The sequence below is a fragment of the Indicator indicator genome, chromosome 16, assembly GCF_027791375.1.
Source record: "Indicator indicator isolate 239-I01 chromosome 16, UM_Iind_1.1, whole genome shotgun sequence".
Lineage (NCBI taxonomy): Eukaryota > Metazoa > Chordata > Aves > Piciformes > Indicatoridae > Indicator > Indicator indicator.
This window is the reverse complement of record NC_072025.1, coordinates 18,921,972-18,938,168: the sequence shown is the minus strand read 5'-3', so window position 1 is coordinate 18,938,168 and position 16,197 is coordinate 18,921,972. Positions and strand designations below refer to the sequence as shown.

Below are 16,197 nucleotides of genomic sequence, written 5' to 3'. Positions count from 1 at the left end.
GATGGGGAGCAGGAGTTAGAGGGAAGGTGGAGCAGAGCAGGAGGTGATGTACAGGGTCTGCAGCAATGTACCCAGCAGGTAGCAGCAAGGAGGCAAGGGTGGACAGGGGCAGGGGAGAAGTTCAGTTGCTGGGTGTTCATTAGGCAATGAGTGTCTCCTTCTCCTGGCCACTGGGACCCAGAGAGGGGCACAGGAGCAGAGAGATTTGCAGAGAGCATCCCCCTTGCCCTGGAGGTCACAAACAGGCCAGCATCAGGGGCCCTTCCCATCCTGCACTTTGCAGCTGGCTTCTGCTTGGTCACAGCACTCTCAGGGTTGTTTTAGCTTGTTCCCGTCCTGCCACCACCCTGAGGCCAGGCTCAGTGGTCAGTCCCTCCAGAGAGCCTACAAAGAGCAAACCCTGGGCCACCTCCTGCTGGAGCTGGAGGCCCTTCCTCCTGGCAACCCCCCAAGCCCCTCCCTGCCAGGGTCTGATCCAGCCCATCTGCTGGCACTGAGGCAGCATATCTCCCACTGCCAAGGCTCCTCACTGTTTGCCAGACTGGCAACTGGTGGGCAGGGGTCACAGTCTCCCTCCCTCCATCCCATGGTGGGGCAGCCAAGCCAGCCCTGGGGCCACCACCACAAACACAAGTCATGTTAACCAGGCTCTAGTCTCATTTTCCAGCTGCTTCTGGCACCCTGGTCAGGGGTCAGCCCCAGAATTGCAACCCTGAGCATATTGGTCAGGACAAGCAGATCCTTTCCTTGTCCTGCCACGTCTTCCTCCCATTCCTGAACTGCAGCAGGGCTGGCAGGATCTACACAGCTCAAGCAGACATTGCAAACATGAAGGGTGGCAGCACGTTTGGGTCTCCAGCTGTCACAAACTCCCCAGCCTGGGTTCATCCCTGTGCTAGCAGGTGGCAGGCTGGGCACAAAGACATGCCTTACATCTGGCTGCTCATGCTGCCTGGTGCTAACCCCAAGGGGAGTAAGAGAAGTAAAAAAGTACCTGATGATCTCTTGAGGTCCCTTCCAACCTCTGACATTCTGTGATACTGTGATACACAAGAGCAGATGTCCCAGCTCTGAGGCTTTGGTTGCCAGGATGTGACATCATAGAATGATAGAATCACAGAACTCTTAGGGTTGGAAGGGACCTCAAGGGTCATCCAGTTCCAATCCCCTGCCATGGGCAGGGACACCTCACACTACAGCAGGTTGCCCAGAGCCACATCCAGCCTGGCCTTAAAAACCTCCAGGGATGAGGCTTCCACCACCTCCCTGGGCAACCTGTGCCAGTGTCTCACCACCCTCATGGTGTAAAACTTCTTCCTAACATCCAATCTGAATCTACCCATTTCTAGTTTTGCTCCATCCCCCCCAGTCCTATCACTCCCTGACACCCTAAAAAGTCCCTCCCCAGCTTTCTTGTAGCCCCCTTCAGATACTGGAAGGCCACAAGAAGGTCACCTCAAAGCCTTCTCTTCTGTAGACTGAACAATCCCAACTCTTTCAATCTATCTTCATAGGAGAGGTGCTTCAAGCACCTGAGCTTCTTTTTTTTTTTTTTTTTTTTTTTGCCTAATAGGAGCGAAACTCCTGCTACTTACCACCTTTTCCTTAGTTAGAAAACCAGAGAGAATTGAATCTGGACTGTGGGTTCTGAGAAGCATAGAATCAGTCAGGGTGGAAGGGACCACAAGGATCATCTAGTTCCAAACCCCCTGCCATGGGCAGGGACACCTCACACTACATCAGGCTGGCTAGAGAAGTTTATCACAATCTAATTATCCCCAAGCTCTTATGCCATGTGCATTCCCAAGGGATGCAGGAAGTTTGATGAAGGAAAGGTGACAGAAAGACATTCTCCCATCAGAGCACACCACACTGTGCAGGGCACTCAAGGGAGCACAACAGGCACCACGTTGTCTTCTGCACACCCCAGGAGGTGCCAGAACTAGCTCAGCTTAGTGTCCAGGAGCAAGCCAGGAAATCCTGCTGCCCCCAGCCCTGCACTGCCTCTGGTCCCCAGTGGTGGCACAAGTTACTGGGGGCCTGTGCAGGAATGGTGTTTGCAGCAAACACATCACAGTTTGGGGACCAAAACTTGAACCATGGCAGCAGGAGGGTGGCCCAGGAGGATGACATGTCAACCCACAGAGAATCACAGAATCAACCAGGTGGGAAGAGACCTCCAAGATCATCAAGTCCAACCAATCACCCAACCCTATCTAATCAACCAGACCATGGCACTAAGTGCCTCATCCAGGCTTTTCTTGAACACCTCCAGGGATGCCAACCCCACCACCTCCCTGGGCAGCCCATTCCAATGGGCAATCTCTCTCTCTCTGTGAAGAACTTCTTTCTAAGCTCAAGCCTAAACTTCCTCCTGCACAGCTTGAGACTGTGTCCTCTTGTTCTGGTGCTGGTTGCCTGGGAGAAGAGACCAGCTTACATGCTCCTACATTTACTCTCCAAAAGGACCCCAGGCCTGGTTTGCAACACAAAAGTTGGAGAGATTGGCCCTAGAAGAGCCCTGGATGGAGGGAATGCACTCAAGTGTCTCTTCTCAGCCTCATTCTCCAGACACTCCCCAGATCCTCTGTTTTACACTGGATAGCAGGAGTCTATGTGCTCAACAAGTGCAGTCCTCACAGGGGACACTCAATTGGGTTGCTCAGCACAGGGACCAGGTGTCACTAGAGAAGGGAAGGAGGGGAAAGGTTCCAACCACTGACCACAGACACCCATGCAAGCCTCAAGCACTGCCCGGCCCTGGCATGGCATAAATAAGATGAAGGTTGTGAGCAGCCCCCACACAGCAAGAGAAGTTGAAGAGATGGCAGCTTTGCAGCACCAACAGGGTACAAATCACACTGGGCCCCAGCCCAACACAGAAGATCCCAGATGACATCCCAGTGCTCTCAGGCATGGGCTCAGTCCCAGCAAGGCCCAGCTGAGCCTGCAGCTCCTCAGGATCATCTCCCCAGCAGAGAAAGATGGGCAGCACCAGTGCAGCATCCCAAGCAACCTCACTCTCTTCTCCCCAGGTAAAAAACTTCCAGAGAGGCACTACAGCAGCAGCCAGCCCTCCAAAGAGCCCTGAGCAAAGCCTTGGCCACCTTCACCTGAAGCACAGGCAGAAACAGCACCACTGCCCTCACCCCTCTACCCCAAAGTTTGACTAAAGCTCAGGAGTGTCTTTGCTTTTATAAATCTCTGCCTTTTAATGATGGCTTCAAGGCTCAGAGTGAGGAAAAAAAAAAAAAAAAAAAAAAAAAAAAAAAAGAAGGGGCCCATTAAACTCACTGAATAAGTTAATGGGGCAGAGAGAATCCATTTCAAAGCCACCCCAGGCTATTTTCCTCTGGAGCTAAAGCCTGAATAAGCAAAAAGGAAAAATTAAAACCGTACAATGCTTTGCCAATAAATAACCCCCAGTGTAATCCACTGCCAGGCAGGCCTCCATTTGCAGAGATAATAGGATGCAGATCAGCTGCAAACCACCTCCCTTTGCAAGGACCACCACCTTTTGATTGCAATTAGCTGTGCCATGGCAGGAACCTCCATTCCACCTGCCTGGGCAGGAGGAGGATGGCACAGGCTACCAAGAGTCACCTAAATGCAGCACTTGGCCACCCAGTTCTCCAACACTCTCACTCTGAGCACCCATCCCTGCTTTGCTGCCTCCTTTCTCCCAGCTCTCCTGTCTCTTCCTGCTCCTTCACCCCATCTTCTCCCCCTCCTTCACCAGCAGTGCTGTGGGTCATCCCTCACCCATTAATCAGAGCCCACACACAGCTGGTCCTCCCCAAACACTTCAAAAAAAAAAAAACTCAAGCATGCACCAACCAACCAAGTGCATGTCCCAGAGGGGGACAAAAAAAAAAAAAAAAAGAATTAGAAATCCCTGTTTGTAAATGTTGATCCCACTAGACACAGTTTGTTTACTATTTAATATTTAAAGATGTTAATTAAATCTCTGAATAAATAAATAAATCTATGCTACCCGTGCCTGCTGGAAGGCAGGAATCCTTCCCTAGAGGCCAGGGCAGCCCTGAGCACCATGGGTGCTGGGCAGCCTGCCCAGGGCTGGGGACAAGCTTGGGGCACTCTTCCTGAGGATCCCACCACCATCCCTCCTGGATGCAGCATGAAACACCACCAGGCATGGCTCAGGCTGGGCACATCATGGACTTTGGCTTCTAAGACCCGGATGAGGGCAGAGTAAGACACAGAGAGAGGAGGATTTCCAGGGAGGATTGCCCAAAGCAGTGCCTCTTGGCCCCAAGGTTGTGCCCCAGCTGCAATCAAGGAGCCAAAGGCTTGTGCTTCTCAGGGCCAGAGGATCATCCCACACTCTGCTGGGGTGACACAGCCAGGTACCACCACACATCACCACAGCCCACCACCAAGCAAGCAGCCAGGGCTGCTCCAGGGACCAGCTCCCAGCTGCACCCCTGCCCAGGGCAGGAAACCCAGCACAGCATCCTGCTTGAAAGCATCCCTGCCTCTGCTCCTCTCCCCAGCACCACTGCTGCAGCACCTCGTGAGCAGCACTGCAACTGCCTGCCCTCCTCACCCACAAACCCTGACACCCCTCTATGCCTGCATATCAGCTCTCCCAACGGATTCCTCTTCATCCTCCTCAGACTCTGCCTCTCCCAAATCCTCTCCAGCTGTACCATGAACCTTGCTGTTAACCCCCCAGGTGCCAGGTCCCTGTTGTGCAGGCTCCCTCCGTGCCCAGCCACCACTCCTGTGCCACACCAGAGACTTGCACAAGTTCCCTGAGCTCAAGTTTTGCTCTGATGCCCCCAGGCACAAACTCCAGCATCTGCCCTGACCTGAAGTGAGTGGCACAGCATTTGCAAGGGGGCACAGGGCTGCTGCTCTGACACTGACCCAGCTCTCTGCTACTCTTGCCTGGCACAGCACCTGAGACTGCTGACACTATGGATAGATCCAGAGCCTAGGTGAGGCTCAAATGAGGAAACAGTGCCCAGTAACACTCAGCCTCTCTTAACTGGCATAAAGAGAGCCCCAGAAGGATAAGGATGCTCTCCAGAGCCTGGGAATGCAGAGCATCCTTGGCCTTGTGCCCCACTGAACTTTGCTTGCTCCCCAGGCTGCTCAGCAGCAGCCACCAAGTGTCTTTTAGTGCATTTTTCCTGGAACATATTTTGGCTGAAACACCACAGGCATAGCAGGAGACAGCCAGAATCAGAATCCACACTGCCCCAGTAGCAACCAGCCACACCCTAGAGGAAAGAGGTCTAGGGGACACGAGATCTTTCCAGCCACACAAGCCAGGGAGCTCCCCAGAGGCAATGCCATCTGTACTGGGATGGGCACAAGGGATGCCCAAACAGGTTATGCCTGCCTAGGTTAGAAGCAGGCAGGAGAGGAGGAGGGCTGTGGTCCAAAATAAGGGCGGGCAGCCCAAGGGAGCATTTGCACAGCTGGACCACAGACCAGAGAGCCAGGACTCCTTGTTCCCACCTCAGGTCACTGCACACCACTTCCATGGGGAGCATGGGATGAAGGATGGGGCCAGAGCTGCTCCAGGAGCAGAAGAAAGGCCAACAGCTGGAGGCATCCAGGGCCTTCCTCATGTGGCTTCACATCCCAGCAGGGTCAGGAGTCAGAGCCTGGTGTAGCTGCAGCTCAGCTGAGCACTCATGCTCCTAATTTATCCTGGCAACACCCCGAGCATGCAGGGTCCTCAGCAGCACTTGGATTCCCAGCATCTGTTTGAGCATTTCCACATTAACATTTCCTAGAGGGAACTGCCAGGGGAGAGCTCAAGGAGAGCTGGGTAAGGCACAGCCTTGTACAAGCTAGGAGAAGGAGGAGGATTTCACCACCCTGACATCTGCTCCTATCCACTTTTCAGTCCCCCAGAGACAGCCAGCAAGAGCACCAGTGCCCTGTGCCCTCCTTGGCACAACTGAGCCCAGTGCAGAACCATAAGAGAGCTGCAGGGGATAGCACCTGGGCTCAGCATCTCCCTGCATCCTTTCCTAGATCCCAAGGCCATTCACTGGTCACTGCAACAAGCACCAAGGCCAAGGAGGAGCACTCCAAGCTACCCATCTGTGCTGTGGCACCATCACACTCCCTTAGGGATCCTTCCTGGCCTCTCTGCTCCACTCCTGGGACTTGTCTTTTTAATTAAACACTTTTCCTTTCTAGGCAGACAGAAGCAGGAAGAAAAGGAAGGTGGGGTGATGGCACATGCAGGAGAGGGGTACAGGACAGGGACAGTCACTATCAGGCTCCATTATGTCCTACACAGGAGCACTGGGGGGCAGCTGAAGGAAAACTAGCTGCACACATGGTTCTGGCTTCTCCTTCAGCTCTCCAACTGCTATGCCACATGAAAACAAGCTAAAAATACAGCACACATTCTCCTGGCAAGCAGGAACCAGGGCTCACGCACAGGGCAACAGGGCAGAGCCTTCAGCCCCACAGGATCTGAAAACAAGGTGGTACATGGAAGATGAAGATGCACAAGGGCACATCCACCAAAGCTGCTGGAGAAGGCCTTGCTAGCTGGGCACTGACTCCAGTACAGCCTTCCAAGGGGAATCCAGAGAGATTTTAATGTTCTCCCAACAAAATAAAGTCCAATCCCCAAGCAATAGCACTGTTCTAACCCACATATGTCACTCACCCCTCAGCACACATCCACCCCAATGCCACAGTGCTGGGGCCCCCATCTGCTGTTGAGTTGTGGGACCCCTGGGTGTCACAGCCCTTCCACTATGCTGGCAGCACATGGGGATGGTCACCAGAGAGACAACCAGCCCATCTCCCAGCTGCCAGAGAGAATGGGATATCTCTCAAGAGCTGCACATGGAGGGTGCTGTAGGGTCTGAACCAGCTTCCCACAACCACCAGCCCTTTTCCCATCTCCTACCAGGCTCTTCTCAGCCTTTCTCCCCTGGGGAAGGGCACATGGTTTCTTTAGCCCTCCAACCCCTAGAGCAAAGGGCTAATAAGAAAAGCAAAGAGCATCAAAGCCATCCTGGAGACATCCAGAGACAGCTCCCAGCCTTTGAACTCTTGCCTCTACATCCAGGATTTTCCTGGGAATACTTCTCTTGGATGTTCAACACAACAGGACCGATCACCTTGGATATCCCCACTCCACTCTTGGCCTGTCCTTAAATCCTGGCCATTGATGGGCTGAAGGGTCTCCATCCCTGCTCTGCTGCTTGCAGGCCAGTAGTACCAATGCTCCAAGCCTCAGATTCCCCATCAGTAAAACGGGCAGAGCTGTCAGGGGCTTACTTGCAGACCACATATAGCCAGAAGCTGCTGGCAGATGGCATCACACCACCCCAGCCAGGTACCTCTTGCCCAGCACTTCAAACAGCCCAGAAACATCTCCCTCACACCACACATGCTCTGGTTGGGTCAACCTCCGCCAAAAAAAAGGCTGCAAATCCCCTCAGTCCCCCACTGGGCTGAGGCTGCCTGACTTGTGGCACTGCTAGAAGAGCTGTGGGAAAGTGAGGGTGCACTAACTGCATCCTCTGGCAGCAGCACAGGGCAGAAGGCTGTGACCCAGCACCCAGCCACATCTCGGGTGACCATCTGACAACCGGGTGCCCACCCAAGGACTGGAATTCTGAGCTGGGGAAGCAGGTGGCAGCCCAAGAAAGGTAGAGCAGCAGCGACACCCCGGAGCGAGGGCTCGGCTCTCAGGCAGCGACATCGAACCAGCGGCGACCTGAGCCCGCAGCCACTGCCGCACCGCACCGGTGCCACCCGCCCCGGCTGGCTGACGGCGCTGGCTCGGGGATCGGCGGAGCCGGCGCAGCCCGCAGCGGGTCCCGCCGCGCCGTCCGCCGCCGCCGCTTGCCCTCTAGTGGCACAGCCGCCCGAGCTGGGAGAACGGCGGAGGGATCGGTGAGACAAGCAAGACCCGGGAAGGGATTGTCCCCCTCTGCTAGGCGCTGGTGAGGACGCACCTTGAGTTCTGAGCTCGGCTGTGGGGCCCTCGCTACAAGGACATTGAGGTGCTGGAGCAGGTCCAGAGAAGGGTCTCTGGACCAGCTGGTCCTAACAGGTGTTAGGAGGGGCAGCTGAGGGACCTGGATTGTTCATCCTGAAGAAGAGGAGGCTGATGGGGACCTTTTCAGGCTCTACAACTCCCTGAAAGGAGGTTGTAATGGGGTAGAAGTTGGACTCTTCTCCCAGGTAACAAGTGAGGACAAGGAAGAAATGGCTTCAAGTTGCAGCAGGGGAGGTTCAGGTTGGATATTAGAAGAAAATTCTTCACTGACAGGGTTCTCAAACAGGCTCCCCAGGGAGGTGGTTAAAAGAAACAGAGATGGGTGCTGAGGGACATGGTTTAGCACCAGAGTTGGTAGTTGGATAGTGGTTGGACTCGATCTTAAAGGTCTTTTCCAGCTGAAATGATTCTCTGATGGGCTGGGGCTGAGCCAGGATCCAGCTGCTCCAAGGTGGGCACAGGACAGAGGCTCAGCTGGAGGCTGTGGCACATCCACAGAGCTGCTCATCTGCAACACTCCTGCACAAACAGCCTTACAATGCTGGGAAAGAAACACAGGGACTAGCCCTGTGCATGATTCTCCAGCACATGGAGCATCATGTGGGGCAAACAGGGCTGCTGCTCCCCATCTCTTCATGTGGAGCACAAAGTGCCTCCAAGATCCTGGGCTTTATCAAAAGCCAACAGGTCAAGGGAGGGGATTCTGTCTCTCTGCTCTGGTGAAACCCCACCTGCAGTGTTGTGGTCAGCTCTGGAATCCTCAGCACAGGGGAGTCATGGAGCTGCTGGAGCAGATCCAGAGAAGGCCACAAAAATGATCAGAGGGCTGGAACAGCTCTGGTATGGAGAAAGGCTGAGAGGGTTGTTCAGCCCTAAGACAAGGCTCCAAGAGAGACCTATTGCAGCCTTCCAGTACTTAAAGATGGTGATAGTCTCCTTAGCAGGGTCTGTTGCAACAGGACAAGGGGTGATGGTTTTAAACTAAAAGTGTGGAGATGGTTTTAAACTAAAAGAGGGAGATTTAGGCTGGATAGAATGAAGAATTTTTTTACAGTGAGAATGGTGAAACGCTAACACAGGTTGCCCAGAGGTGGTAGAAGGCTCATTCCTGTTTACATTCAAGTTCAGGTTGGATGGGTCTCTGAGCAACCTGATCTAGTTGAAGATGTCCCAGCTCACTACAAAGGACTTGGTCTAGATGACTTTTAAATGTCCCTTCCAACCCAAACCATTCTATGATTCTGCAAGACCCAACCACCATACACAAACTGCAGCCTCTGAACAAGAAACCCACCCACAGCACCACTTCAGCAGGGCCTTTGCTGAGGGGAAAACAAGAGAATCTGGAGGAGACCACAGCCTGCAGAATGCTGTCTTGCCTCTATGAAACACCAGTCTTAGACCCAAAGCATCCTCACCTTTCCAAGACCAGAGAGTCAAACCAGCAGACAGCTGACTCAAACATCCTCACACTGTGCAGGATGAGGGCTGAGATGTCACATACAGCTTGAAACCATCTGGATCACTGACTTCTCCTGTCCAGCCAGCAGCTCAGGCCCCATGTTCAGCTCAGGAAAAGCTTGGGAAATCCTGGCAGGCACCAAAAATATCTCCTCCCTGAAGAAATACCTGGTGCGAGCCATTAGTAGAGCCAAGTAATACAAATAGAGCTGGGAAGCACTTGGAGACTCTAGTGAGATCAAGCACAAGGAGGGCAGAGACACCAGCAGATTCTGGCATGAAAAAGGTAGGAGCCTCAGCCCAGCAGGAATCCCAAGTCCCAGACAAAGTGGGCCTGTAACCCTGAGTAGCTGTTCAGCATTAGCTCATCCACCACTGAGAAAGCTGGGTTGAGACCTGGTCCTGACAGTCAACTGCTCTAAAAGCCACCTTTTAGAGCCCATCTACCCCAGATCTTTCTGCTCTGCTCCCACACACAGCCTGGAAGGCTACAAAAGTACTGAAGGTCTCAGACATTGCCTGTGCCAAGAAAGTTGCCTCCCTTCAGGACTGCTCAGCAGGGATAAAGGCTTTAAGGGCAGGACAAGGAGCTAGCACCCAGCCCAGGGGATGCACCCAGCCCTGAGTGGCCCTGGTGCAAGTTTAGCTACTTTGGTGTACAGGGCAGCACCCACCATGGACCTGATCTCCTGATAGAAGTGGAACAACACAAGGACAGTCAGGACCAGTGCTCCCAGCATCTCTAGAGCATCGAGACCATATCTCAGCCCACCTCTTTGTCCCAAACATCTCTGCATCCTCTTCTGTCTTCACAGCCTTGTACTACACCCAACTCCCCCATCCTTACACCCTCTGGGACAGCCACTCTGCATGAACTAGAACCCTACAAAACAAAGCTGGGCTGAATTCAGGACTTTCTGAACGGTCTCTGCCCCATCCAAAGCCTCTGAGCCTAGGAGATGGAAGGAACAATGGGATGGGAGGCTTTTGGAAACGCTGAGCCCTTCGTCTCTGGAGAGCAGCAGCACGCAGGGCACACTGTGGCTGAATCGCAGAGAGGGGGAAAGTTTGTGGTCTGTTGATTGAAGCAATCATCAGCTCGAGCATCACGGGAGCCCCCTGCCTGGCTCCTGCGCCAGGAGCAAGTTCTGCTCCTTCCAGCCCATCCAGGAAGATGCCTGCCCCTTCCTTCTTCCCCCTCTTCCCAGATCCAGGTATGCACGGACGCCCTGGGTGCCTCTGCTCCTCCCGTGCCGGCAGCGAAGGGGTGGCTGCATCTCCGAGCACCCCCTCCTGGCTCTCCCCCACGCCACGTGCTGCCAGCTCCCGCGCAGCGAGTGGGGGCTGCGCTGTCGCTCACCCCCCACCAGCACCCGGCTCTGACGCGGCTCTGCCACCCCCAGCCAGGCCCACGGCATGAAGCGGATGCTGCCGTGGGCTGTTGGGACAGCCCGACAGGCAAGGACAGGGCTGTTGCTCTTGTCCACGGGAGCTGGGGCCAGGGGGGGAAAGATACTTCCCCTCAGCCCTGCAAGCGAGACCCTAAAATCCTACATTCCACAGCACTCTGATGAGCCACCTCCACCTCCTCTTGGGTTGCTCTGAATTCTCCCCACCTTGCTGAAGGCAGCTAGAAGCCACAGAGACAACCCTTGCAGACCCACCCATCAGGAGTAGATTGCCACCAGAAGCCCCCACCCCCCATCTCCCCTCGTGGGGCTGGCTCAGAGGCAAAGCTTCACACAACCTGGGCTACCTCCCTACCTCAAGGGGTGACAAACACAGGCCACCACCACCGCCGCCTGCCTGGCAGCATCTCTGCAGTGCCATAGCAACAGCTGAGAAGTAGGGAGGCCCAGATGGCAAACTCCTCCGTCCGTCCTTCCCCACGCACCCTGCCGGTGCACGCAGGCGCTGCCCACGCTGCCAGAAGGGAAACTCCCCAGCCCGCCCCAGCACACAGCACTTACTCTCACCCCGACACGTGGCAGCACAGGCAAGCCCGGCCTCCCTGTGCACCAGAAAGGTCCCCACAGTGCCACGGATGGGGACCCCACGGTGGCAAACACCCCCCCAAGATGCTTGGTGCATGTGGGGTTTGCGCCACGGAACCCCCAGGTCGAAAGTCCTCCCTCTGCATCTGGGCTTTTTTTAGGGAGGTCTTGCAATGGATGGAGCCCCACATGGCAGGGGTGAGGCTGGGTCAAGGGAAGCTCAGGTGTCTCCACAAGTCATACCTGGCTGGGAACAGAGTAAAGACCACCCAGCTGCACAAAGCATGGACGTACCCCAGCCCCACAGTCACCCTCTGCCCAAACTGGGCGAGGGAAATCCAGCATCATGACCCCAAGCTAGAGACAATCTCAGCCAAGGTCCCAAGCTGGCCCCACAGCTAGACAGGGCCTTTGGCAGTTCTTGCAGGAATCTGTGTGCAGAGCCATGTCCCCAGGGATGCAATCCAAAATTGGATATATTTCTGGGCAAGCTGGGAAAGGGCAGAAAGACAGACATCAGCCAACCCATCCTCCAGCTCCATTTCAGGGCAGGAACCTCCTGCCCTTCCCCTGCTTCACCATTAGCCTGGCACTGCCTGGATTTACACAAACGCTGTTCCCCCCCAGCCCAGGCAGGAGCCACCAAGCCCTTACAGCAGCCACTCCACTCTCACCAAAAAGAGGATGGGTAAGAAACCAGAAGCAGCAACAGTGATTGGAGAGAAGGCCATTCACTGAGGGGGTACAACAGGAGGGATGGGATACCACACTGCAGGCATCTATGGGGCTGGCCTGCCCTGCCAGTACTATAGGCTGTCTCCTGTCCTCCTTCTGTTATCCTTGTCTCAGGGGTCTCATCAGCCACTAAGATGTGAAATAACCCAAAGCTCTTGACAGTTTGCCCCCCAGTGCTGGGGGGACCTGCCTGAATGGGGTGAGATGGCATGGTGAGTCCTCTGCCTTGGCTCAAGGAGGTGAGGTGGACAAGGCTTCCAAACCAGTTCATGCTGCTTTCTTCCTCCAACCCTCCAAATGGGCCCTGGCAGCCTTTCGTCAGCACCACCCAAGCTCTGTTTTTGCAGGGCTGAGCTCATCTTTCGGACATGAATAAGGCTCTGCTTGGCCCCAGGGTGGTGACTTCTCTCCAGAAGCAGGATGGAGCAGAGACCTCCACCTTCTCCAGGGCCTGTTGGGAGAACCTGGCTGGAGTATCCCACACCCCAGTCACAGGGCTAAACCTCCCCACTTCACTCCGCAGCCCAATGGGATATGTTTTTTTTTTTTGCCTATTTGCTGCCCACAAATAAGGCAAGCTGCCTAACAAAGCCAAGCCCTCAGAGCATGGCAAGCAGGGAGAAGCACCATTTGATGCCCAGATGAATCAGACCCACATGCCAGGAGTGATTCAGCAAGGACCAGGCTGGGTTTCCATGTAACCCTCACCCCAGCACCTGTGGTGGAGGGGCTTGCAAGAAGAGGTCTGACATCAACCTGGAAGGATGCAGGACCTGATGCCTTCTACACAAGAACAATCCCTCTGCACACATAAACATCCCTTACAAACTAGTGCTGCCTTCCCAATAAGCACAAAACCCTAGGAAAAGTTTTCACTCATGCTTAGTCTCAGCCCCTCAAGGCATTTTGGGGTTCAGCCTAGCCCCCTCAAGCCTAAGGAGTGAGGCATGGAGCCAGCAGTGATGCAGGGGACGAGGGAACACTCTTTGCTCATGTGGAACAGAGATGCATACAAATTCCAGCAAAACCCAGCACCTTCTCCTCCTTCCCCAACTTAGGAGAAGCTCCTCTTCAAAAAAGAACACACACCCAACATCTGTTTCTGGAGTCCTCCATTTTCCTCCTTTTTTTTTTTTTTTTTTTTTTTTTTTTTTTTTTGGTGCCCCTCTCCTTTCCACAGAGTGCTTATCAGCATTTTTCAATTTCAAAGCAGTCAAGACATTTTCTGGGCACAAAGGACTCACATAACACTACCTCTAGCAGCAGTTCAGATGTGTGTGTGTGTGCATCTGACAACGCACGCTCGCTCACACTGGCAGCTTCCAAACCCTTCCCAACCTTTTCCTGCTGCTCCCTGCCCACCAAAGGATTAAAACCAAGCCACAACAAACAGCAAGCACAGGAGATAAAAAAAAAAAAAAAAAAAAAAAAAAAAAGAGAGAGAGAACAACACGAGTTTCTCAGACTTCCTCGGCATCACCCACATCCCTCCAGCATGGCAGAGAACACGCTCCAGCATCACGATGCAGGGTAAATGTGGGGCAGTTGGAAGGGGAGCATTGCATTAGTTTCCCCACGTACTTTCCCCGTTCCTGCTGGGTTTGCAGAGGTTTGCTGGCAAGGTGTGAACAAGGCTGGGGGGTTCAGGGCCAGAGGTACCCGCAGGGAACCTGTTTGGGCATCCCATAAACCTGTAAGCAAGCAGGAAAAGCAGCTCCCAGCCTCTTCACCCAGCAAAGGTGACGAGCAGAGATGCGAAAGAGGCACTGCAATTACTCCATAGCTCTGCTGCAATCGCACTGTGACCAAAAACAACCTTGGGAAGAGACCCAGCAAAACCCACTCCCCTCCATGCAACCGGGCAATCGAGGTGGGAAAATAAATGAAGGACCCTCCATTACTCATATCAAACGCTGCTGCTTTTAACTGCCAGAATAAAGGATTCCACCTCTTCTCTGCTCAACTCCCACTGCCAACTTGCTCTGGGGGCTACATTTCCCTAAATGCTCACATTTCAATTAGCATTAGAATAATGAAATGGTTCAGAGTTCATCTCAACAACAACAACAAAAAATGCGCTGGAAAATAAAGAGCAGAGATTGGAAAAGATGAGGAATTGTTTTTTTCCCCCTCCCCACAAACACATTCATAGAGCACGATGGATTCAGGAGAAGGAAATATTCCTTTTCTCGGCTCCACGCTGATGAGATTAACATGGGCTTTCCTAACTGCCTCTCCAAACAAGGATAATGCAACTTTCAAGTTGATTTTCCAGATAAACAAGCATGCAAACAAACGCAAAGTGCTCAACTAAAAATATCTCCCTGCTCCGATGCTTCTCCTCACTGCCACCACCCTGAGACCAAAACACACAAATCCTATCGCAGCACCACAGCGAGTGGCGAAATTACAACAATGTCAGCTAAATAAGCTACTTAAGGGACATCTTGCTGTCCTTTTTTTTCCCCCCTCTCTCTCTTTCTTTTCAGCTCCCCTGAAAAAGGCAAAACCGCAGATTCCCCAGATACACTCAGCCAGAGGAGGGAAGGGAGCATTTTCTGTTATGGGGATGAATTAAAAATAAATAAATAAATAAATTGCAGTCTAACCAGATCCAAAGTCTCGAAAAAGAATAAGCAGCTCAGAACTTGCTTTTCTTGCCCAATTTGGGTAAATATGTGGCTATGCATGGCTGGGGGGTCCTCCCCCCCACCTCAGCCCCCTCCCCTTGCAGAAGCAAACAGTTAAAGGAAGCAGCAGCTTTAGCATCTTCGCCTGCTGCTCGCTCTCCTGCTAAGGAATCAGATCTCATTTACTTCATTCCTCTTAAGCCTTGGCCAAACTGTTGCTGCGTTTGTTATTTTTTTGTTGTTTTGGAGATGGGGTAAGGGAGGAAAGCCGGATCTGCATCTCCCCGCTCGGCAAGCCGGGCTGAGCAGTGCCAGGCAGCGCAGCAATGCCGAGGGCACCTGAGCCCTGCACCGGCGGCCCAGCCCGAGCCGTGCCGCCAGGAGAGCCCGGAGGCACCCCCACTTACATGGAAGTGATGTTCCTTGAGATGTCCGTGATATTGATGCTCGTGTTGCCATTGCTGCTGCCTGAATCTTGCCCTTCCAAGAGAGGGAAGAGGTTCCCATCATCCGGCTTCTTGCAATTGATATCTGTCTTGCTGCAAAGACAATTAGCAGGGCAAGCCAGCACCGAAAGCAGATAGTCTCCCCAAATGCTCCAAAGCAAAAATACCCTCCAGAAAGTGCACTTGGTAGGGCAAAGAGAGACATCCATCTCCGATTGCTGCTTCTAAAAAAGAGGAGGAGGAGGAAAGGGGGGATGGAGGGAGGGGAGGGGGGGGGGAAAGGGGGAAGGAAACAAAGAGAGAAGGAGGAAAAAAAACACCAAAACAAACAAAAAAAAAAGGAGGAAAAAAAAAACCACAACAAAACCTCAAGCGATCAGATGCAAAAATCCTCCAGCAGATGAAATCATGCTGGCAGCTGGCTGGGAGAAGCTGTAGTTCCCGCTCCGGCAGCGGCAGCGGGCGGGGATGGATGCATGCCGGCCCGGCCGCCCGCCGCTCCCCGCCAGCCGCTCCGGAGGATTGCAACGGGAGGCTGGGGAGGCAGCCGAGGAAATAAATAAATAACAAAAAACGGTGCGAAAGTCACCAAGTCCCACCTACTGGGCAGAATTAAAATTGACACACCTGCAAAAAAAACACACACAGAGGGAGAGGAGGGGGCGACCTCCCCTTCCCATCGCTTCCCTCCCCCGGCCTGGCCAGCCCTGCTGCGGCGGGCACAAAAAAAAATCAGGGGAGGAGGAGGAGAAGGAGGAGGAAGGCTTGCAAAGCGAGCCGGGCTCTGCAATAAAAAGGATTCCCCACCCCCCTCCCTTTCCGCTAAAATCAGTCTAAGGGAGGAGAAGGAGACAGGGGAAAAACCCACCCCAGCCCTGCCGGAGCCCCAGTTCAGCCCCACCAGCAAAGGAAAAGTTGCAGCT

At 53.7% G+C, this 16,197-nt stretch overlaps 1 protein-coding gene across 5 annotated transcripts in view; it reads right to left on the bottom strand.

Annotated features, from left to right (window-relative positions):
* Positions 1 to 15,673, bottom strand: part of NTRK3 (neurotrophic receptor tyrosine kinase 3) — a 250,744-nt gene extending 235,071 nt beyond the window's left edge. For 4 of the 5 annotated variants that reach the window (XM_054388348.1, XM_054388349.1, XM_054388350.1 and 1 more), the window contains exon 1: positions 15,236 to 15,483. In XM_054388348.1, coding sequence (XP_054244323.1) covers positions 15,236 to 15,483 — 248 coding nt within the window. Of the gene's footprint in view, positions 1 to 15,235; positions 15,484 to 15,641 lie in introns of those variants that run through there. The other variant, XM_054388351.1, reaches the window with a different exon arrangement.
* Between the last annotated feature and the right edge of the window lie 524 nt (positions 15,674 to 16,197).